This window comes from Oreochromis aureus, linkage group 3, assembly GCF_013358895.1.
Source record: "Oreochromis aureus strain Israel breed Guangdong linkage group 3, ZZ_aureus, whole genome shotgun sequence".
NCBI lineage: Eukaryota > Metazoa > Chordata > Actinopteri > Cichliformes > Cichlidae > Oreochromis > Oreochromis aureus.
In genome coordinates this window covers 6,917,099-6,942,217 of record NC_052944.1, presented here as the reverse complement: position 1 = coordinate 6,942,217, position 25,119 = coordinate 6,917,099, and the positions used below count along the sequence as shown (strand labels likewise).

Sequence of the window (25,119 nt, the reverse complement as noted above, 5' to 3'; positions counted from 1 at the left end):
CAGGTGACTGACTTGACCATTGGAAAACTTTCCTGGTTTTTTTTTTACTTTGAGAATTCTTGGGTTTAGCAGTTTGCTCTGTGTTATTATGTGCATAGTGAAGCTCTGTCTGGTTAGTTTTGCAGCGTGAGATTATCGCCCTGTGCACTTCTGAATTCATCCAGCAGTCACATCATCAATAAACTCAACTGCAACCGATCTCCTTCTCTATACTTTCATCTTCTCATTGTTCTGGTACAAGTTCATCTTTCCAGACTGGACATGCTCCAAAGGTGTTTTCAGACAAAGTCTAATCTGGCCTTCATGTTCCTGAGTGTAACCAGTGGATTGCACCTTGTTGTAAACTCTGTATTTCCATTCGTGAAGGCTTCTCTTGAAAACAATGTTAAGACGACCTCTTCGATAGTGTTCTTGCAGAGGATAGGTTTCCTTTTACCAAAGTACCAGATTGTTGATTTCCAGTGAAGGGAACCCAAATGCTCCATGTTGAAAACTCCAGATATTTAATCTGTTTAACTCATTGTGAAATCGTGTGGAAACACGAGTGTTCAATCACTTTTAAGCGTCTGAAATGGAACACTATGTTTAAAAATGACAATAACCCTAAACAGGTAACATCTTGATAACATCGTTATTGTTTGGTTTCAAATCCACAGTGTGCAAAATCAAATGTCCTTATCCAGTGAGTTTAGCTACGCTGTGAGAACTGACCTCCAGCTCAATGTCATCCATGGTGTTTGTGTGGGGAGCGTGGAGCTCGGGGTTGTTGGCCATGTCCAGCAGCTCAATGATCAAGTTACGGGTCAACAGCTGTGTCACAAACGGATGCTAAAGAAAGAAGGCACACACCTTAAATGGGAAATGATGGCGCTAATCTCAGGTCTCTCTTTCGCTTTGTTTTTGTCTTACAGTACAAAGAAAATAAAGTTTCGTATGTCTGATGTGCAGCAACAAGTGAAAGAGAGCAGCATTTTACATAACACTGGCTCTGCACTTTGACCACTGCAAACCTGCGGGCGACTTTCGATACATTTCAGAAATCTCTTGTCACACGTACACTTATTTGAAATTCTAATAAAGCCTGAAGCCCTAGAGTCCATATTTAAACTCTTCATGGCCGTAACATTGACACTGTTAATTGTTACATATAGTTAAGATTGCTAGACTCACTGAGAAACACGTGGAAAATCAAAGACTAAGATTAAGACATTAAGACATTATGTTTCTGTGTGCAAGTAATGTAACAATGTAACAAATGCAAACATGCAAATAATGTAACAATGAAACTAGGATTTTTGGAAATGCTGTATTAAAGCCCTTACTCTGTTTAACAGCACTTGGGAACATTTAAAACATTTAAATGTTCCCAAAATGGGAAATGGGAACATTTAAAAAATGAAATTTTCATAAATCTGTCCACATCTGTATTATTTCTAAACCTATTATGCAGTCCAATTAAAAAAGCAGGACGTATGCGACTGTGTATGAAAGAAATTAAAGGCATAACACAAATGGTATGAGCATGTTTGCAGGTGAATGTTGTAAAAAGTACTTTGGTAACAGGTGACAGCAGCCAGTCTCATTGCAAAACATGCTACATAGAAAAACCTCAATTAGCTATAAATGTCATTTTGGGGTACTGTGGCCATACAGCAAGAAGGTCCTGGGCTCAGATCAGCTGGTGGCCTTTCTGTGTCTGGGTACTCCAGCTTCCTTCCTGTAAGGGTGCACCCCACCTCCCATTCCCCACAGCCCTTAACTGGATGGAGATGGACAGAACTATAACTGCACCAGCAGAGCAAGCGAGCCACGTACTGAGGCCTCAGATGTTTTTGATCGAACATCATTTGATATCTGTTTATGCTGATTTGAGAGCTCTGTAATATTTGTAGCAAAATGTGACATTTAGGTTTTGTGTAATATCACATGTTCATCAGCATGTGAAATTTTACTGAATAGCTCCCAGTATAAACTGTACAAATGCAATGCAATCATTCCCAGTCGTTCTAACAGCCAGCCTCGGCCAACCACCTCCCTTTGTGCTAATGTTAAAAACAGAAGAGAAAGATGCGCTCACAGCTACTGCACACACAACAGTGCCAGTGTGAAGATGGACGGTTGGTTCCTTTTTCATGTTTAGTGACAAACTAACCTGCAGCAGTGTCTCAGCTGAGGGCCGCTTACGAGTGCTTTTAATGAGAGCCATCTTCACAAAGCTATGGAAGCCAGCAGACCTGCAGACAGAGGAAGACAAAGATACACGTATCAGCAGTGAGGAAGATACTGATCAGATCACAGGTGCTTATGCACTTGAATTTCAGACCATCAGCAGCACATTTACCACTTGGCTTTATCCTTAAGTTTTGGAGGCTGGAAGCTGCTCTTGGACATCAGCATCAGCGCTCTGAAAAACAGTGTGAGAGACGTCACTGGACTGGAAAATGTCCAAGCAGCAATCACCCAGAGTCTGCCAAGTCTGTCTGTGTCCAACTGTTTGTCCAGTCCCCTTTGTTTGTGCTGACTCACCTCATTGGGTGCAGGTCAAACATGGGCGGCTGCAGCTCTGCCAGCTCGATGGCAGTGATGCCGACGGCCCAGATATCACAGAGGTGGTTATAGCCACCCTTCTTCTCCACCGCAGCCACCTCTGGAGCCATCCTGCTCAGAAAGGAAGAGATAGTTGGCCGTATTCACAAACAGGTCTCTTCTGTTTTACATCCAATGATAAATCTGTGAAACATCAATATTTGAAGATGGCAGCTGACTGCGAGTGGTCTGTGGCTTTGTTAGAAACCTGATCTTTGAAGTGATCGGGTATCGTTGCAATAATTGTAGTCTCTTTAGTTTAGCAGTGCAGTTCTTCACCTAAAGATAAATATGTTTACCCATATAGAGAAAGACAGGTCGTGTGTTTTTTAATCACTTTATTGTAAATCGAACTAGAACAAATTTGTCCTTTGCACATTTTTTTTTCATGGACTCTAGTTTAGTAGAGGCTTTTCTGAGTAGGTAACTCAAAGACTGACAGACATGCCATAAAAGTACGAGCTCATCCCAGCAGACACAGATGGGACTGATGCTCCGCCTCCATTCTGTGGCTGCTGATGCAAGCCCGCTCTTATGAGGTGGATCGATTTGTCTGATTAATTCTGATAACGTATGAGGTTAAAAACACTAACCTTAAATAGGCTGATATATTGAACTGAGGCTATAAAACAGACCTGAATTCAGCTAAAGGGAAAGCAGAACACTTGACTGATATTGTTACACAAAAGCACAACAGATGAACCTACAGCTGAGCATAAAGACAAAGAGCGCTGGCAGCATACAAGCTCACAGTGATAGCAGCACTGTAGAAAACAGAGAGGTCTGTGTCACCATCCACAGACAGACACTGTTTGCTCAGGGTTTGGTAAGGTTTGGGTTAGTGGTGATGTATTCATCTTACCAGTAAGGAGTTCCAATAAAGGACTTCCTCTTGGCCACAGAGGCACTGATCTCTGCTGCGATCCCAAAATCAGTTGGACACAGAGGAGAGACGCAGGGTCACAGTGCAGCTAAAATCCAACATCATGCTTACCTAAGCCTACATAAGTACTGCAAATCACACTGACCCAGTTTCACGTCTCCACGCTCGGTCAAAAGGATATTGGCTCCCTGCAAAGACAATACACACAGATCCAAGCTTGTTCACAAGATCCACAGTCTGAGCGTCACTATTAAACAGTAACAACTAAACAGCTGTACCTTTATGTCCCTGTGCATTTTACCAGTTTCGTGCAAGTGATACAGGCCCTGGAAAAGATGGAAATCAGCTGATTACTGTGAGAATGTATTTAATTACTGCTTAAGTCACGGTTTACAACACTGAACTGGGAAGAGGTGTAGCCAGGAAGAGAGAGAAAATACAGCTGAACTGACTGACTAACATTAGTAATTTGTAATGTAAGATCAGACGGACATTGAGGTATTGAACATTAATAAACTATGACACTGTGTAATTCTCTACTGACCTGCTGACACACCTATAACCACAGGGTCAGCCTCAGTGAGATGTGCTGGTATGAAATGCAACGGCTGAATGTAAAATACAAGCACAACTCTGTTTCCAGAAAAGTGGCATCAAATTCAAAATGACTTTTAATAAACGGTTTGCTAGCATTGCTACCTGTGCAGCACTTGGGTTAAATGAAGGATTCAAATGGTCTGAGTGATGAGAGTTACTCAGACCATGGCTCAGATTGGTGAAGTGAGTGGGTAGGGGTGGGGTGTGGGGAGATAGTGTTTGCTGACAGTCCGAACGACCCAGGGGAAGAAGCTGTTAGTGTGTCTGGAGGTGTGGGATCTGATTGGCGCGGTGCAAGGGGTCACCTGTGATGGCCCTGGTTTTGCTGAGACAGGAGGATGGCCTCCAGGGGTGGCAGAGGGCAGCCAACGATTTGGGCGGTGTTAATGACCCACTGCACAGCACTCCACCCAGGCAGTAGGAGAGCATGCACTCCACTGAGGAGCGATCCCCATCTTCATCTAGTCTTGTATGAATCAGGACAATACTTCTATGTTTCCTTAGTTTGAGTTTTGTAACCTTTATGTGTTTTGAATGCAGACTAGTACACTGATCGTGAACAACACTGGTGAAAGTTTTGGCAGCACTTTTTCTGGTGTTTTTTGCTGTCAGTCTGCAAAGCTGATCATCCAACAAAAGCTTTGAGTGGGCAGAAGGTCACGGTCCATGAAAACACAGTGTGCCGTATGGCTGCTGTGGCTCAAGAGGTCAGATGGGTTTTCCAGCACCGCCAGAATGTTGGCAGCTCCTCCCACCTGCGTATCCACTCGTCCCTGGTAAAGACACTGAACCGCATCCTATGCATTCATTGCGGTGTGTGTGTGTGTGTGTGATTGTTTAAAGGGAATTAAAGGGATAAAATGAATTGCACTGTGAGTACAACTGTATATAGGGGAAAGTGGCTTGTAGCAAAAAGCACTTCGTTAGAAAGAAAAGAGCTATATCAGGACCAGACCATTTATCATGTTCTACTGCAGAGGCAGCTTCAGAACATCTACAGTGCACTTAGTGGTCTGGCACGACTGAAGCTGCTCTGAAGTTGGGAAAAAACACATGACTCATTGTGTCAGCAGGGTGTCTGTAAAGACTTTGCAGTGCAACAGTAACAAGCTTCCTGGACTGAAAAGCCTTACCTGGAGAGTTTCCCTGCACACAAATGCTATCTGCTTCTCCTTCAGTGGGCCCGTCACTGTGGAAAAGAGTCTGATTAACAGCTGTGAGACATGAGAGTAAGAGTGGAACTGGCTGTCAGGGATCATTGTGCCTACTTCCACATCTGCTTTATACCAACTATTCAAATGACTGAGCGTTAAAGTGGTAGTTACAGTTGGACATGCAGGGAAATACTTCAGCTGTCTCGCTCAGACTCATCGGGTGGAAACAGTACTCATATAGTTATGTTTACACAGCTCCACTATGGTCTTATTCATCCTTATTGGCTCATTTGGAAAGTGCAAAGACAGAAAGAAATGGAACATATAGCTTTAGTTTTTGATTTTAGATTTTTAGTTGTTTCTTGCTTTGCAGCGCCTAAAAATAATTCCTGGTCCTGGAAAGGAAACATTTCCTCTTATTCCTCTCTCTTTGAGTAGTTCACCACTTATATGTTAGGCTAGCAGTCTTTGTTTTTATTTTAATACATATTAGTTAGTTCACAGAAGGACAAACTAAAATCTATGACTGCTAATTATTTAATTACAGTTCCCTTAATGACAATCCTTTCTCGTATCCAATCCACGTGAGGTACATTCTGGCCCTCATTACTAACAATGGACGACACTAATTTAATCGCATGCTTATTGTCATTGCCAATGTCATAGCTGTGAATTTAGCTGATCGAGGACAAACTGCTGACTTTACTTGTTAAGTGCAATAAAAACTTGCACAAAAATGCTCGTTTGCACTGTGACTGCTCCCAGTCATAGTTTTATGAGGACAGTAGATGCGTCGTGTTCTGACATGAATTTTAGATGTGTGTGTTTTTACCATGGTAGATATCCTGCAGGGAGCCTCCACCGCAGTACTCCATGCAGATCCACAGCTTGGTGTTTCTAAAGAGAGACACTCAGCTTTTATTTGACATGTGTGACATGCGTGCTGCTCTTCTGTGGCTGAACAGCTTTGCAGGCATTGGTTAAAAACAAGTACTGCATTTAAGAAGGAAGCAGACAGGCCTTAATATAATGAAGTCAATGCATTTACTCCCACAAGCACACAGTATCATGAGCTGGTGGGCCAACAATGTAACTAAGAAGTAGAGGGAGTGGGAGAGGAATTCAGCAGCAGCGCGTGCAGGATAAAAGTCAAATTCCACATATTTCAGTCCACCAACAATCCGAGGAATTCCACACATCAGAAAACACCCAGCACCTGTGGTAGCTCCCAAAGTAGGCCACGATGTTTTTGTGCTTGCACTCCTTCATCATGGTAATCTCCTGCTGGATGGGGGTGATGTCATCACCTGAGCACACCCTAAAAAATTATTCAGGGGCTTAGTAAATATCATTATAATTCTAAGTTAGATGACCTTGATTAAATCTTTGAAAAGTACAAAAGTGTTATCTTGAGTTGAAAATACTGAAAAGAATGCTTAAATTTTCAACACCAGTTTTTGAGTTGAACTGAGCTCTTTTGTTCAAGTTTATTTAAAAGAAAAAATTCTGTATTTGAAACACAGGGTGCATTATTTAAATCTACTCAATATATCTCATAGAAAGTACTCAAAATAACTGAGACACTGGTATTCATACTTATCATTGTCTTGAACTTTAATTATTAATGGTTCAAAATCAATATAATTTTGTCCCCCAATGCTAACTTAAAACTTTGAGTAAGACTAATGACCTTTTGCATGTACCGCGCGCGAGGAGCATGGCCTCATGGGAGATTTTCTGCACGTTGAACGAGACAGACACACATCCACTGCAGACTTGGTAACGTTTTCAGGTAAGTGACCAATTCTTACATTAGCTGTCTTTATCCACACCGTTCTTTTATAACATGTTCTGAAGAAAGCGTTTGTCATGGTGGCTCACTTTTCGCAGCGTGTTTGTGCACGTTAATTTAAGTTTTCAACCCGTCTTCCAGTCAAGGCGGCGGGAAACCGCGCCCTTTTATCCTTTTACGTTCTGAGTCGCTATCTGCGTTCCGGGTAATTTGACCGGAATGTCCCGGTACCAGCAACCTGACTGTTTAATTGGGGGCATTTTAGGAACCACGTGAAAGCAGGTGTGCTCAGACATTTCTAGAAAATGGCCCTGTTGAGTCGCGGTGCGGGAGCTGCGGTAGTCACGCGGCCTGACTCACTCTGTCAGGTTGTTCAGGAGGAGATGAACAGACGTCATCAATGGCTTTGGTAACTAAGAAGACCTGCCCGCGGAACAGTTCATAGCAGCAACCATGCTGCTTAGCTTTCTTGTTCTATGTGGGGTCTTTCAGAGCATATAAAACGCTGCTTTCAGCTTTGTCCCGAACAGGGCCAGTTTTTGAGAGAACGCTGAGAGGACCGCCCGGGTCAGCAGATTACCTCATCCAGGGCCGGTCCAAAGTACTATGGGGCCTTAAGTAAATTTAGACTCGGGGCCCTACTTCCTTTCAGATCCCAGAAAATAAAAAAAAAGCTTTGGTCCTTTGGGTCAAGCCAAAAGTACCATCATTTCCAGTATAGTTACTCCCAATTTACATAAATAAATGTTTATTTCGATCCAAGCTAAAAATTTCTTATAAGAGATTGATGTTATGGCAGATTACTCAGTGACATGTTTTGTAATGATAAAGTTTTGATTTGTATTTTTTCAGCACCATCTTCACCACCAGGAGAAAAAAATCTGCATCAACTACAAAGTAAAGCAGGTAATTTTACTCAGAGGACTTGATGTGTTAAATTTTGGAATGATATGATATTGTTTTATACAAGCTGAGTAGTGGATGGTGATACCACCTAAATATTTATACTGGTTTTGTGGTGGGTTATTTTAGTCATACAAATGCCAAATCTAAATTTTGAGAATTTTTCAGTTCGGTAAATATATTGATGAGTTCATGGTCTGTCATCTAGTGTCACCATACTATCTTTTTATTTATACAGCGTGGTGATGTGATTCAGATTATTTCAATGTGGTTAAGTATTGTACTTTGTTCCATGTTGACTTATTTGTAAGTTGTATCCTCCACCTGAATTGGTAGTGAGTATTGGTTATTCAATCAGTTAATCATACAAAAACTGTGTAAATATGGTTATACACCATTCTGTCATCTTCATACTGTGAGACATATTTTCTCACAATTTTTTAGGTCACAGGTGATGAGATGGCAGTGTAAACTCTGCAAACATGAGGAGTCATCAAAAGTGTCACTACTCAAACATTATCGAGTGAAACATGGTACATTTGGTCATGGCTATTCCATACCCTGTCTTCATTTGAATTGTCCTTGCTCTTTTAAGACATGGGGTGCCTTACGCTCACACTTGTCTAGGTCTCACAGTTCGCATGAAACGGAGGGCTTCACAGACCGGAGTTTTCCGCCTGTTCCCCTCTAGAGCCGAGCCTCGCTTCAGTTTTCGGCACCAAAATGACCAAGGTCGTTGGACAGCGACCGCCCATCCCGCCAAACTTGACCAGCTGATAGCAAGGTTCACTGATCGCGCACATCAATGCACTGTTCAGTCAGCTGCAGTGACTAACAACACTGCCTTGCTAGCATTTGTCATCTCCAGGAAGGTGGAGGAAGCAGAGCTGCCAGAGGAGCTGAAAGGCTTTCTCTGTAAAGCCGCTGACGCGATTCTGAATATGTGCGCCACTTCAGCGGTGTGTTCCTCTCGCATCGCTGCCTGGCAGACGATGGTTCAGAGGGCAACCTGGCTCGCCTCTTCCCTCCAAGATTATACAATCTCACAGGGAAATAGTGCAAGCAATTCATAACATAAAATTTAGAAACGTAGTGGAAGATAATACTTTATGTTAAGGCTTTAGTCTGCATACTGAACAACTCCACTTATATGGATTTATGTCTGGATGAGTAAATTAATCTTTTGCATGTTAGAAAATAAGGTCCAGGTTGCAAAAATGGTAGTTTCACTTAAAGATTTTTTGTGATTGAATCAGAATTTTGGCCTTCAGATTTTTTGTCCTTGGTTTTTGTCCTCTCCCATCCAGGTCAGTGCAGAGTTTCATAGGATCACGACCCTGAACCTTGAACCAAAGTTCATGTCATCGTTGGACTTGTATTCATCCAAACTCCTGTCCTTGTTTCAAGCCAAGAAAGGTGCTGCTGGACAACGCCACAGGGCACAGTTAAACCTTCTGCTTCAGGTAAGGAAGATTGCATTTTCTAACCACAAAAACGTTCCAACACAGCATTGAAGAGGCCCTTCCACTAAAAACGGCTTTTCTTAGGTTTCTGTTCAATATTTTAGCTCCACAGGTGTTCTTACCTTGATGGTGGGTGTGAAAACAGGTCAACAACACAACAAAAAAAATAGTTATGTTTAAGCTAGAAATGGTAAGTCATGTTTTAAATGTGCAAATTTTGCCTCAGTTGAGACTTCCTGTTTTACAGAGTGGAAATTCCATCGAGAAAAACGAGAAGTCATCATCAGATGTCTCATTGACCATCTGGGAGAGGATCCAAGTGCCTTAATCAAAACCTTTGAGGTTGGTGCAATAAATCTGTTTTAGGAATATTAGTAGTTTATTTTAGCTTGTGAGATCATAGAAAAGTTTTAAGATACTGTTCTAAAGAAAAAAAAAACACTTCAAAGCATACAAAAGAATAGCATTTGCTCAAAGATTTTGGAGCACAGTGTCCACATATTATGAGTACCGGTGATGTCATACAAATGAAACTTTTTGTTTCAATGTTTGGAAATATGTGAGCTTAAAACAGTTGTTTCTCTTTTTAAAGGACGGTGCTGATGCTGTCTTTGTTGAAGAGGCTTTGGCTGAGGAGGTGATGAAGATTTACCTGCTGCAGAATCAAGACAGGTCAGGCGAACCTACTGATGTGGGTATTGTTATTGAAGGCGTTACTGTTCTGGGCAAACTTGGGAATCTGAGCAAAGTCTGTTGCTATGTTTTGGGACTGTGCTATGCTCTGGATCTGAAATACCCCAAGAATCTCAAATGCACATTTGAAGCATTTCAAAAAGTGTTCATGGAGCTGGATCCAGGAAACCTTTCTGTCAAGGTTCAAAGACTGAAAAATGACCTCTGTTAATTGTAGACAAAATTTCACAGGGCTGTTCTTAAAGTGTTAGACTTGTTAAGTGACATGTAATGCTCATCAAAAGGTTCAGTTGCGGCATTACATTGTGTTGACATTCCTGTTCATAAATAATGTTTGTACCATAAACTGTGTTTTTGTATTAACTTTCCAGATTCACATTAAGGTGTAAATGAGAGAGTATCTTCTGTATGTTTTTTTTTTTTTTTTTTTTGTTTTTTTTTTTTTAAGCGCAATCCTTTTTGAAACCTTTTTATTTAAATTATGGATGTTTTTTGGTCACTCTTTAGTTATAATCTTCCCAATTTTTTGGAATCAAAATAAGATGTTCAAAAACTATGTCACAGTGCAAATGGTTTTTTATTCAGGATTTATATTTTTTTGGGATCTTAATTTTATTTTTGTCATTTGACCTTTTCTGAAAAGGTAAAGCACTGCGTTCACTTGAGCCACTTTTATTCTTTGTATGGCAGGTAAATTTTTCTTGTTGTTAGCATCAATATGCCAGTTTTACAGAGTTTTATCAAGCATGCCAATTTGGATGCAGTTTTATTATTTAAGGCTGTTGTGACTGAAATTTTATCCAAGTTTTATCCACTGAATGTAGAACAGATTTCAGCTCACTGTGTTCAGAGAAGGAATCTGCTAAATGTGTGATTCACAAAAAAGCTGGTTAAAATAAATCATTGTGAACAATGTTGAACTGACGTGGTTCTTTTTTCCTGTTGGGGTGTGTGTGTGTGTATATAATATAAACACTTAATTGTAATTAACGTTTTTGCTTAAGTTAACTTTAAAATATTAAGTAAATTAAACCATTATTTAAAAACAAATAATTGTAATGGTGTAGGTTATATGTGCCAAGCATTTCAGCATTTCCTAATTAATATTTTATGTAGTTTGAACTTTTGGTTACTGTTGTTTTAACTTACATTTTCAATTGTATTTACTCAATTTTGTATGTTACTGTAACATCTTTAATTGTTCATAACAACTTATTCCATTTTAGTTGGATTTACTCAATTAATAAGGTGTATTTAAGAGATGTGATTGTTTTTGCATTTACTCATTATTTTTGAGTGTAAAAGTGTTGCACCAAAATATTTAAGTAATTATCAGTTTTAGTTCTTAGAGTGCACACAGACAGCACAGCGAGGGTTTACTGACTCATGACAGCTAACCTCACACAGTTACAGAACAGCAAAGCTAGACATCTGGGAGAACTGGGAGCTTCTCCATGGAGCAAGGGATATAGCGAATCTGGGAATTTTTTTAGTGGGAAAAAAATACTGCACACCCACGTGGTGCTCAGTGTTATCAGCTGTGTTAGATACAGTGAAATCAGGTCTGCTTTTTACAACTACTCTAATGGCACTATTAGTTACTTATTCAAGGATAGCTTCACTTTTTTTCATTTCTAAGCTAGAAAAGGACTCAATCCGTTCCTTATATCATTCCAGTATAACCCGTATACTGGACAATATATACGGGACAAATCCAAAAGAAAATCTTTGTAGTGCAAAACATGTTCCTTTAAAAAGAAGTCCATGAAAGCAAAGAGAGGACATAGATTCAGAAAACAGCTGGTCGTCAATATGAGCAATGGCAGTAAAACACTTACACAAAGCTCCATATAGCATTATCACTTTGACTCTTTAGGCAGTACTTTCTATAAGAACACAGCAGACTTCTAATAACCGGAGTTATCGGGCTTTTCGTCAATTTTTCACCCATAAATCCTGAAGTTGACCTTTGACTTTGGTGGATGTAAAAGAATTTGAATGGATTGTAAACATGACTCCACTCTCACTCACACTTCATCTATAATAAAGAAATGAATATTAGCATAGCGGTGATAGGAGGGCCCAGCCACGCCTCTGTGAACACGAGCAATAACGTCACAGTTAGCAACAAGTTAGCAACATGTGTGACAAGGCAATATAATAAGCTATTGCTTGATTGCTTAATCCTGTTGTTGCTGTGCTGTAAACTGTAAAACAGCTGATGTGACCTTGAGCAATATTATTTGCAAGTTTCACTGAAACTGACTGTGTTTGGGCTTTTAACACACCTGAGTCGAGCTTGACAATCTTGATAGCTGCCAGTTCAGACGTCCTGATGTTGCGAGCCTGAAAGGAAAGCAAAATAGTCTTTATAATAAATAATATATAAGATAAAAGGATACGCAGTTTGTCCCATGGCATGTCAGTTACACTTTGACAGACGTTTTTAAAACTTTTTCTGTCGTTGTCCCGTGCATCGATTTAATGTCCTGCAGTTCACTCCACGGATGATGGGCAGCTGTGCAAAGTCCATCATGTCTGTACATTCATCCACAGCAAGAGAGTGTGCAATAAAGTCTTAGGTTCTTTGACACAACTGTGTTCTTAAATCAGTGACCATCTCACAAACCCGATCAGCAATCGTATTTCTGCTCAGGCTCACATTTGCCAAATTTGCCATTTGCCAAAATGGCACACCTTCATCATTCAGCTCCTCAGAGTGATAAATGGGCTGATTTGGCTTTTTCCTCTGCCACAATAAAATTTGCTTTCACGACAGCTTAACTTTGTGATTTTGCTGTGGTGACAAACATCTTCTGAAATGTAGCCTAGCTGGCATGGAGGCTGTAGCGCTGCATTATGGGATCTGTAGTTAGTGTGTTATTAGCGCCTCATATCGCCGGGCCATGTGAAAGAATAATAATAAATCTATATAAAGTGATCTCGTGGGCCAGATTTAAAAGTACTTTGGAGCGCTGGAAGCAGTGGAAGAGAAGGAAATATATGAAATTGTCAGTGGACATAAAAACAAAATGAGTATTAACTGGACTCACATCTGAAAACCCACATTTATTCCTGGGCTTTTAAATCAGAATGAGTTTGTACTACTTTTATGTCTCTTATTTCTTACTCAAACCTTCTAATTTTATGATTCTTTTTCTTAACTGTTATCATGTCGTCTTATCTTTTTATTCATTTTGATTATCTTAATTGTACAGCACCTTGGTCAATTTTTTTTGTTTTAAATGTACTATTGTGGAGGTAAGCATTAACGGCACAGAGCTCTCAGTTCTCACTCCTTCTTTATTCCTCTCCAACACCAACTGCCCATATCGCGCCACACAACACAGGAACACACTTCCTTAACACTGGGTGTGAGTGGAGCCCTCTAGTGGTCCACCACACATGCCCCCCCCGAACACCCAGCAGAACTAGTCCAGGACCCGGGGCTTAAGCAAACGGCCGGAACGGCTGAACTGGGGGGGTGGGAAACTGACAGAGGGCAACCCAGCCCGGGAGCGAGGCTGGCACTGGCGGTCAGAAAAAGCTGCAGACGACTCGGACTCCGTTGATTGTGGGTCGCTCCTGGGGGAAAAAACAGAATCCATCAGCCCGGTGGCAGGTGGGCGGCGCGCGAGGGGCCTGGGCGGGACCACCTGATCTTCTTGCATAACATGTGCAGGCTTAAGTCTGTCAACAGAGACAACCTCCTGCCGACCGCCAAAGTCCAAAATGAAATGTTTGTTGCCTGGTTTAAGAACCCTGTATGGCCCGTCATATGGTGGACGCAGCGGAGTCCTATGGGCATCGTGCCTGACGAAAACGAAACGAGCAGAGTCCAACGAACTGGGAACAAAAGTGTCAGGCAGGCAGTGGTGCACAGGACCAGGAACACGAAATGAGTCTCTTGGGGGGCGAAAAGGCAACAAAGAGGTATCGAAACATGGGGGAGGGCTCTCAGGCAAGAATTCCCCGGGGACCCGGAGGGGCTGGCCAAGGACCAGTTCAGTCGGGGAAACCCCGAGGTCTTCTTTAACAGCGCTACGCAATCCCAGCAAAACCCACGGAAGACGGTCGACCCAGTCGCCACCTGTTAAGGAAGCCCGGAGCGCGGCCTTAAGTGACCGGTGAAACCGTTCGCACATCCCGTTAGCTTGCGGGTGGTACACCGTGGTGCGGTGGATCTTGACCCCCAGGCCGTCAGCCATAGCAGACCAAAGCTCAGAAACAAACTGGGGGCCCCTGTCCGAGGTAATGTCAGCAGGGGGACCGAAACGTGAAACCCACGTTGACAAAAATGCTCTGGCCACCGTCGCTGCTGTCGTGGACGCCAGGGGTACCGCCTCCGGCCACCTGGTCGTGCGGTCCACCACAGTCAAAAGGTGTGTGAAACCCTGTGACTGCGGCAAGGGACCAACCAGGTCAACATGAACGTGATCAAACGCCTACCGGGACACGGAAAGGTTCGAGGGTGCCTGCGTGTGCCGGTGGATTTTGAGCGTTGGCATGGGATACAAGCCGCCGCCCATTCCTTCACCGTTTGGCGAAGGCCCGGCCAAACAAACCTGGCGCTGACCAGCTTGACCGAGGCCCGGACGCCGGGATGAGAGAGGGCATGCACCGAGTCAAAAACACGCCGACGCCACGAAAGGGGAACCACTGGGCGGGGGCGGCCGGTGGAAACGTCGCAAAGAAGGTGCGGACCGCCGTCCCACACCGGGGTGTCCTCCAGCACGAGGCCCGTTTTCGTTGACTGAAGGGCAAGGACGTCCGGGTCAGCACGTTGTTCAGCGGCCATGGTAGCGTAGTCGACGCCGACATACACCGGAGAAACCAACACACGTGAGAGACAGTCAGCGACGTGATTGGACTTAGCAGCCACATGCTGAATGTCTGTGGTAAACTCTGAAATGGCCGCTAACTGGCGCTGCTGGCGTGCGCTCCATGGGTCAGAGACCTTGGACATCGCAAACGTCAAAGGTTTGTGGTCAACGTATGCAGTAAATTTGCGACCCTCGAGGAAAAAACAAAAATGTCGTGTTGCGAGGTGCAGGGCCAGCAACTCCCTGTCAAAAACACTGTACTTGCGTTCAGCATCCCTGAGCATACGACTGAAAAAGGCGAGCGGTTGCCAGAGACCTGAAACCCGCTGTTCCAACACCCCACCCACTGCCACGTTGGACGCGTCGGTGGTCAGCACGATCTCCGCCGATGGAAGCGGGTGGGCCAGCAGGGCGGCGTCAGCCAGCGCAGACTTGGCTGCGGAAAATGCCTTAATGCGTTCCGGCAGCCAGTCAACAGGATCTTTGGCTGTTTTACCTTTTAAGGCAGCATAGAGTGGCTGTAGCAGGTGGGCAGCTCTGGGGAGAAAGCGGTTGTAAAAATTTATCATCCCCAAGAACTCCTGCAACGCTTTAACCGATGTAGGACGCGGAAAACATGAAACGGCCCGGACTCTGTCGGGCAACGGAACCACGCCTTCAGCGGAAATGCGGCGCCCGAGGAAATCCAGAACAGGCAACCCAAACTGGCACTTGGAAGGGTTGATGATCAGGCCGTGCGCTGCCAAACGCTGGAAAACCTGGCGCAGATGGGACTCGTGCTGGCTCGCTGAGCAGCTGGCCACCAATATATCGTCCAGATAAACAAAAACGAACGGCAGCCCACGCAAAACGGAGTCCATCAGCCGCTGAAAGGTCTGGGCGGCACCTTTCAGGCCAAACGGCATGCGCAAAAACTCGAACAAGCCGAAGGGGGTAATGACAGCGGTTTTAGGAACGTCTTCGGCGCGCACGGGAACTTGGTGATACCCCCGCACCAAGTCAATTTTAGAAAAAATCGACGTTCCAGCGAGATTGGCAGAAAAGTCCTGAATGTGGGGGATGGGGTAACGGTCATTCTCCGTGGCATTATTCAAACGGCGGAAATCTCCGCATGGCCGCCACCGACCGTCCGATTTGGGCACCATGTGAAGCGGAGAGGCCCATGCACTGTTCGAACGCTGTACAATGCCAAGGCGCCCATGGCTGCAAACTCTTCCCGAGCGACGGACAGTTTCGCGGGGTCGAGGCGGCGGCGGCTGCCGAACACCGGGGCCCAACCGTGGGAATATAATGCTCAACCCCATGCTTCGTTACCGTGCTAGAGAAATTAGGGACAGACAGCGATGGAAACTCTAAAAGCAAACGCTGAAAAGCATCCCCGGAGGTCACTACATTAGCCCGAATCAGGGGCTCGGCAGCCCGAGTAAAACAGGGTAGCGAAGAAAACGAGAGAGCATCAATTAAACGTCTGTTAGCAACATCGACAAGCAGTCCATGAGCACACAGAAAATCAGCACCTAAAATAGGTACAGAGCTAGCGGCAACAACAAAGTTCCACTGGAAATCCCGGCCATGAAAACAAACAGTCACCAACCTTTCCCCAAACGTTTTGATGGGAGAGCCATTAGCTGCCATGAGCTGCGGTCCACAGTTCGCTGCTAGTCCGTCGGCAGCCGTAGGGGGAAGGAGGCTCTTCTGGGAGCCGGAGTCCATGAGAAAACGTCTCCCGGAGCGCGAGTCCTCTATGAAGAGCAGCCTTTCTGTATTGCCAGCGGTCGCGGCTGCTACGGCGCTGGCGGGTCCGTTTCCTGGGCCGTGAAAGCGCAAGGCGGCAGGCAGCGACGCGCTCTGTCGCCAAAACGCTGATGGTAGAAACAGATGCTCTTTCGGCGGTGCCGGCGTAGCAATCCCTGCCGTCAGCAGGGGCGGATGCTCCGGGGAGGCAGGTGGAGGCGTGGAAGGCGCCGCCGGCGAGTCTGTAGCCAGGGCGTGAACGTCGAAAGTGCGGCTAGCCAGGAGAATGCGATCCGCTTCTTCAGCCAGGGAGCGATAATCCTTCGCAGGCAGAAGCGGGAATTTGCGAGGACAGCTCTCACGGCGCGCCGGTAGTTGGCGGAGGAAGAGGTGGGACGAAGAGGAATCCCCGTCATCCGCCCGAGCAACGATAGCATGTTCTCCATGAGCTCGAGCGCGGTACCGCCACCCAAGCCTGACAGGTTGAGGAGCTGTTCGGCTTGTTCAGCGTCGGAGAGGGCATAACGCCGAAGAAGCAGTTCTTTAAGGGCGGCGTATTTCCTTTGGGCGGGCGGGTCCCGGAGGAGCGTCATCGCGAGACGGGTGGCCAGCGCGTCGAGCGAGGCCACCACATGGTGATACTTCGTGTCGTCAGCCGAGATGCCGCGAAGGGCGAACTGAGCCTCCACGTGAACGAACCATGACGGGGGGTCATGGAGCCAAAAGTCCGGCAGTTTCAGCGCCACAGCGAACGTAGCTGCAACAGGAGGCGGAGGTCCGGTGGCCGCTGATGCATCCATAGCGGAGTTTGTGTTATCTGCGGCCCGTTGCATGCTTGAGTCAGGGGTCACCAATGTGGAGGTAAGCATTAACGGCACAGAGCTCTCAGTTCTCACTCCTTCTTTATTCCTCTCCAACACCAACTGCCCACATCGCACCACACAACACAGGAACACACTTCCTTAACACTGGGTGTGAGTGGAGCCCTCTAGTGGTCCACCACACTATATGAATAAACTTAAATTTGACTTTGTGGATTTTGGGAATTATGGGTATACTTCACTAATTAGCTGGGGATTCTGAGCCCCTCCCAAAGAAAGAATTTGGAAGGATTCCAAATTTCCCAACCTTTCCCTAATCGTGCTATGCCCCCTGGTGGTCATTTTTTGCAATGATTTTTGGTTGGAATTCAGATTCCAACTTCCATATTCCCACCAATGAACAAAATTGGAAGGGAACACTTTCTGTGGAATTCTTCCAAATTCAATGATAAAGTCAATGGTAGATATTCCAAAAACCCGATATAATCCTTTTCCTTAACCATAACCTTATGCCTAACCTTAACCAGCACTTTAATGACGTGAAATAGTGTTTTCCCAAGCGATTTTAAGGAAAAGAGCAAAGATGTGTGGATTGAGTCCAAACGGTTCTCATGTGTCCTCACTTTTCCGATGTCGTCATGTAGGAACGCGTTGGGTGCCCGAAAATGTAATATGTTGACGATTTGTCACGTACCGTAAAATGTTACGCTTTGGGAGTGAGAACGTGTTGATGAGGGAAAGAGGAGGCAGGAGGAGGAGAGACCCGAGGCGGCCGCCGGTCCGAGTGTCAGGTGAACTGAACTTCAGGTAAGAAGTTATGACCTGCAGTCTATCCGGGTCAGATATAAACCGAGTTTAGGTGGAGTTTATTTTCGTTATGCTGACTTTTTACTGTCAGTTACAATAACTCATACTGTGTACTAGCTAGCATTACGGAGTTTCTATACAGCTGGGTGGGCGCTATGATGTTACTCAGGGCCGGCCCGTGGCATAGGCCGTATAGGCAAATGCTAAGGGCGCCGTCCATCAGGGGGCGCCACGCCAGTGCCACAAATGTTGAAAGAAAAAAAAAAAGTTGGTACTATTATTTCTAAATACAAAAAATAATCCCACGTTAATTAAAATGCAAAGTAAAGCTTATTTAATAGAAATATTATTTGTTACAACATTACGCCCCAGACGGTGCGCCCCTCCTTCCCGTATCATGGTTCCTTTTGGACGTCACCACATCAAAAATCAACACAAGATGTCAAAACGGCCAAAACTGTCAGGTGCCCAGGGAAGAAAAAGAGAAAAGAAGAGGAGGAGAAACGAGAAAAAGACAGAGGTAGGTAACGTTAGCCTACATGAAATTATTTGTCTGAATGTGATAGTAACCTAAATTTTTAGCATTAAGCTAATGTTACATGATTCGCTAATTGCTAATCAATAAATAGCTAGTTAACTGTTTTAACGTCAGTTAATATTGTGGAGGGGCTAAATTGTTATGGAAAATAATAATGTAACGTTAGGTAATTACAGTACTCCCACCTTTCCCACCATTCCTCATTTGTATTCATCTTTTAAGCAGGTGTTTTTGTTTACATTGTTATTGCCTTCTGGTTAGCTAACGTTTACCCTGCAGGTAATAGTCACTTTTCCACCCCTGTATATATTATAGTTGTAAGCCTAGTTGTTAAAGTGCACATCATTAATGTTAATTAAGCAATATCACATGAGAGGGAATGCTGTTTTTTAATATGAGCACTGCTGTGATTCGTCAAAGATAATCATAACATAACATTCTCATATGATATTATACTGTTACTTTGCATTCTGCTATTCAGCATTTCACTGTAATGATGACAATAAATTGAATCTAATCTAATTTGCATATCAGTTAACATCATACATATATCTCTTTGGTTTTTCATTTATATTATATCATTTCATTTTATTCCTGGAATCATATGTTTTTATTATTAGACTTTAATACTCAGTGGTGTCACATACTCCTCTCTTCAGATGCACTGTTGAAGTTTCTAAATCCCACCCCTGGGCCATCTACCACATCTACCGCTGCTGCCTCCACTTCAGCAGCACAACCCACCAGTGATGCAGCATCAGCAGCACAACCCAGCCATGATGCAGCAGCATCAAGCGGTCTTCCTGTTGCCTCCACCTCTGCAGCACAACCCAGCAGTGATGCAGCAGCATCAAGCGGTCCTCCTGCTGCACCAATAGACCCTGCTGACTGGCCTTCTGCTTTAACTGAAAAGGTACGAACAGAGTTAGTTCACAGAGGTCCATTTGTAATTGATAGTGACTTCACATTCCCGAAACAGAAAGACGGACGAAGGTGTCAGCATGATTATTTTAACAGACTCTTAATCATGTGAGTGAGTAAACTCATGCAGTCGCCCTCCATGCAGCTAGATGTGGCTGTCGACTTGCTGAAGAAAACCAAAGATTCCCTCACCAGCTACAGAAACACTGGATTTTCTGATGCACAGACAACGGCAAAGGAGATGTGTGAAGAAATGAATGTGGAGGCTGAACTCAAACAAAAGCGATTGAGAACCACCAAAAGGCACTTGGTTATGAGTCTCCAGATGAGCCCATACAAGATGCACTAAAAAATGGAAACCACATTTTTTAATGTGGTAGTGGATACAGCCATCTCTTCACTTGATGAGAGATTTCAGAACCTTGGAGAGGTGAATGACAAGTTTGGAGTACTCCTCAATTTCCACAACTTACAAAAAGAAGAGCTGCTACAGCAGTGCCAAACACTGAGTACTACTCTGACCCATGACAGCCAGCCGGACATTAATGGCACAGAACTTGCAATGGAAATGCAGAATTTCCCACCATTGCCATCAAAGAACATGACAAACATGGAACTCTTGACCTTCCTGCATGAGAAGAAGCTGGCAGAAATTTACCCCAACATGTGGGTTGCTCTGAGAATCTTTGCCACTCTTCCTGTTACAGTGGCTGCTGCTGAAAGAAGCTTCTCTAAGCTCAAACTCATTAAAACCTACCTGAGATCTACTATGATGCAAGAACGTCTCAGTGGACTTTCCATCATAAGCATAAATCATGTGGTCTCAAATCAGTTGTCATATGATGATGTTGTAGATGACTTTGCTGCAAGAAAGACTAGGAGAGTAAGGCTGTAGCAGGTGATGTGAGGTTGATGAGGGGGTGGTGTACAGTAATTTGTAAGTCATTCTAGTTAATGCAGTATTAAAAAGCACAACTAGAGAACTCTGTAGGATCCCCTTTTTTGTAATATAGTTGTTAAAGTCATACTGGTTTATTTAATATCTTGTTTTGTGCAGTGCCTTATTTATATTGTATTTTTAATTTATTTTATCCAACTTGTTGACACGTTTTATTGTGTTTATGTATGTAAAATTTATTGTATTTCATATATTCATTTTTTATTTTTTGTATTCATTTATTTATTCATATATTTTTTTTATCTTGTTAATTATTCTGATTGTGAATTTGGTCAATGGTCAATGGTAACTTTATTGTCCCTAACAGGAAATTGATTTGCAGTATGTCCATACAAACAAACAAACAGACAACCAACACATCACATACACTCACCAAAATAATATAATATAAGCCTGATAAAACAATCTAGATTTTTCATCAAAAAAAGTGCAATGTGCAATGGCAACAACACTCATGGTTTAGTGTTATTAACTGTGATAATAGCACTAGGTACAAAAGACAGTCTATGTCTCTTTGTCTTCACTGCAGGCACTTTATAACGATGACCTGATGGAAGCAGTTGAAAATCATTAAAGAGAGGATGATCTGAACACAACAGGACAGAGTTTGCCTTCCTCAGCACCTGCCTGTTATAAAAGTCCACAAGCTGGACCTGAGGCCTCCCTGAAATCTTGCCAGCCACTTTAACCAGGATGTTAAGTCTGGTCTTATTATTCAGGGACATATTACCGTACCAGGCAATGATACAGAAAGTTAAAACAGATTCAATAAAACTTTTATAAAAAAGAGTCATCATTTCAGATGAAACATTAAAACCTCTCAACCTCCTTAAAAAGTACAGTCTTTGTTGAACCTTTTTCACTGTAGCAGCAAGATGTGACTCAAAGGACAGAGCCTTATCAAGAACAACCCCCAAATACTTATAACTGTCCACCAGTTCAATGGCTGCACCATTTACCACTGTTAGCGCAGGATGGGGGATGTCTTCCTGAAGTCAATAACCATGTCCTTGGTTTTAAGGTGTTAATCATTAAGAATGACTGATCACACCACGAAACAAACTCATCCACAACAGGCCCATGGGAATCCTCTTCACCATGAAGGAGGCTTACAATGACTGTGTCATCTGCATATTTAATGAAATGCCTGTTGGCCTGTGTACTGCGACAGTCATTAGTGTACAAAATATACAGTAGAGGAGAGAGACAACAACCTTGTGGTGAGCCAGTAGAAGAGTTCAGCTGTTTGGAAAACAGCCGTTTACTCTCACACACTGAGATCTGTCAGTTAAAAGTCTAAAATCCAACCAACGAGATTAAAATCAAGTTTAAACTGGTTAAGAAGCTTATCAACTAAAAGATGTGGCTGGATAGTATTAAAAGCTGAAGAAAAATCAATAAATAAGAGCCGAGCATGAGCTTTGGCGCCATCAAGATGGCGATAAAGGTAGTTCAACAGAGTGACCACTGCATCATCAACACCTCTACAAGGCCTGTATGCAAATTGTAGTGGGTCTATAAGCTTCTCTACTTGCTGCAGGATCTCCTTCCTGACAAGTTTTTCAAAGGATTTCATCACTAAGGATGTTAAAGCGACAGGCCTAAAATCATTTAATAACGTAGGTTTTGTGGTCTTAGCAACTGGAGAAATAATTGATTTTTTCGATACCTCTGGAACCTTCTGTTGCTGAAGAGATAAAAGAAAGATGTAATAAAAAATACTGCATAATTGCTCAGCGCATGTTCTAAGCACCTGGCCACATATATTATCAGGACCTGGACTTTTATTAATCTTACTTATTTTAAAAAGATTTCCCACCCTTCTTTCATCAAAGAACAAAGCTGGGGGGGCTCTGGTGCTCTCTATTAAGAAATCAAGTGTATTCCTTGGATTATGATTATCATTAAATCTCAAATAAAATCTATTCAGCTCATTGGCTAACTGAGAGTCTGAACTAAAACCAGGCAGAGTGATCTTATTACAGTCACTGTAACAGTGACCAGTCATGTGTTTCATGCCTGCCCAGGCCACCCTTAGGTTATTGCTACCCATCTCCGCCTCTACCTTATCCTTGTATTTTATTTTGGCTTTTTTAATTTCTGATCTGATCTCCTTCCTAATTTCTCTTTCAAGATATTCCCTTCAGTAAAAGCTTTTTTCCTTTCATGAATCAGCCTCATAAGAGCTTTTGAAGACCATGGTTTGTTGTTAGGGAAAAAATGCACAACCTTTGAAGGGATAATCATGTCTCTGCAAAAGGAGATATAGCTGCAGACAACGTCAGTGAGTTCATTAATGTCTCTACATGATTCTATAAACACCGACCAGTCTGTACAGTCAAAGCAGCCCTGCAGGGCTAAAGAGGCATCGTCACTCCAAACCTTTATGCGGTGTTTCCTCACTTTCTCTCTTCTCAGCACAGTCTTGTAAACTGGCAGAAGATGCACCGTGTTGTGATCCGAGGATCCGAGGGCGGGGCCAGCCACAGATGTATACGCACCTTTTATGGAACCGTAACACAAATCCAGAGTCTTATTGAAGCGTGTGGGACAGTTCACATACTGATAAAAACTGCTCAGTGTTTTCTTCAAGTCGCAGCGATTAAAGTCCCCAAGAACAATATTAGGGGCTTCAGGAGAGAGAGATTGTAGTGAATGGATGACGTTGGAGATGGTGTCAGTCGCAATCTTAGGATTCGCTTTAGGATGGATGTAAACGACGGTGACGCTGATCTGTGGGAATTCCCTCGGCAGATAAAACGGCCTCAAAGACACAGAGAGGAGCTCAATGTCAGGCAGACACACTTGTCTACGAACGGTCACGTTTTTACACCATTTCTGATTTATATACAGACACACCCCTCCTCCTTGAGATTTCTGGGTAGCTCCGGGGTCTCGATCCAAACGTATGGGAGACCCGAAGCCTTTTAGTTCCAGAGAACAATCAGGGTCAGAATCCTTGAGCCAAGTCTCTGTGAATGCCATTAGACATATATCCCTGTAGTCACGTAAATGTGCGACATTCAAATGCAGTTCATCCAATTTACTCCTCAGAGACTGCACATCAGCCAGGATTATTGATGGTAAAGGAATACGATTGTATCGTATTTGCTTCCGCAATTGCTGACGTAGGCCTCCCTTCTTACCCCGCTTCCTTGCTTTGACTCTGTTAAAAACAAAAGTGCCGCTGTGGTTACTGGATAATCCAGAGCTGGAAAACACTGGAGGGTGAAAAGAGTCCAGAGACGGGCCTTTCCACCGAAGATCCAGAAGAAACTCCCGTGAGTATGTAATTGTTTGAGAGTAGCACTGACTCCAAACAACCGTCAGGATTGCCAATAAAACCATGCGAATTAAAAAACCCATCTTCATTAAAAGAAGTTCCACAAAGCACAAGCCGATGCTACAGGATTCCTCAGGCAAAATAAATAAATAAAATAAAATAAAGGAATAAAAGAATAAAATAAGTTAAAACTTGCTTTCTTTAAGTAAAAAAAAAAGGTCAAAGACAAAGCTATTCGGTTTCTTGTGAGTACATACACTACACTGCCGATGTAGGGGGGTGCCACCTAAAATCTTGCCTAGGGCGCCAGATTGGTTAGGGCCGGGCCTGGGTCAGAGGGTGACAGGTCGCCTAGCAACAGAGGCTTTAGTAAGGGGAGGTTAAAAAACAGGAAGTTTAGTGCAGAGCTGCAGAGGCATATTAATAAAATACAGGAAACCAGACAGAAAAAGCGGAACTAAGTAACACACACATTAGTCAGAGCAGACGGAGTTGTTTTGATGGAAACTGTGTGTGTCTGTGTGCGACCTATAGCAGAACTATGTTACCCATTCTGGCTTCTAATGCTTTCAGACCTGAGCGTGTGTTAGTGGGTACAGGTCTCCATTTCCAGAAATGTACAATAAAGATCATTTTTTGAACTTGACCACTCTGAGTCGGAAGTCTTTCTCTGTTGCCAAAAGAATTCATAAGAACGCAATTTAATACCTGAATTTATATTTCTATAAATATAAATATTCTAAATTTCAATTCAAATTCATTTATATAGCACCAAATCACAACAACAGTCGCCTCAAGGCGCTTTATATTGTACAGTTTAATTTCCAAAACTTGCATATGATCTTCAGTTTGCAGCTGGACTATCACATAGCAGCTGGAGCAGTCTCAAATGGAGGCCAGTCCACTGCTGCCACCTGTGGCCAAGTGCCATAGCCTACTACTAGATGAACTTGTGACACACATCTGCAGTAGAGGCTGAGTGGCTGCTCTCACACCTGGAGCATCCAAATCGACCCACAAACACGTTGAAAGATGCAACGCCATCAGTGTGGATTGTCCAGACTGAGAGACCTCTTCCCTCTGACCCCTCCCCAAACTGTGTTCTGTTGATGTTTACATGATCGAAATAACTTGAACACAAACACAAACAAACAAAGAGGAAG

General features: G+C 43.4%; 1 protein-coding gene and 1 long non-coding RNA gene across 2 annotated transcripts in view; one reads left to right on the top strand and one right to left on the bottom strand.

The window, feature by feature from the left end:
* The window catches only part of LOC116331603 (mitogen-activated protein kinase kinase kinase kinase 2-like), a 42,283-nt gene extending 29,394 nt beyond the window's left edge, over nucleotides 1-12,889 (bottom strand). The window contains 12 exon segments of the mRNA XM_039609273.1: nucleotides 712-828; nucleotides 2,153-2,234; nucleotides 2,342-2,404; nucleotides 2,527-2,658; nucleotides 3,449-3,521; nucleotides 3,615-3,657; nucleotides 3,748-3,795; nucleotides 5,200-5,255; nucleotides 6,053-6,117; nucleotides 6,437-6,527; nucleotides 12,360-12,417; nucleotides 12,769-12,889. Of these exon segments, the coding sequence (XP_039465207.1) occupies nucleotides 712-828; nucleotides 2,153-2,234; nucleotides 2,342-2,404; nucleotides 2,527-2,658; nucleotides 3,449-3,521; nucleotides 3,615-3,657; nucleotides 3,748-3,795; nucleotides 5,200-5,255; nucleotides 6,053-6,117; nucleotides 6,437-6,527; nucleotides 12,360-12,417; nucleotides 12,769-12,777 (837 nt within the window). The 5' untranslated portion in view covers nucleotides 12,778-12,889.
* A 5,845-nt stretch (nucleotides 12,890-18,734) lies between these two features.
* On the top strand, nucleotides 18,735-20,008 carry LOC120438841. The gene is made up of 3 exons (XR_005612198.1): nucleotides 18,735-18,776; nucleotides 19,454-19,707; nucleotides 19,861-20,008. It is a non-coding gene; the product is annotated as an uncharacterized LOC120438841 (long non-coding RNA).
* The last annotated feature ends 5,111 nt before the right edge of the window (nucleotides 20,009-25,119 follow it).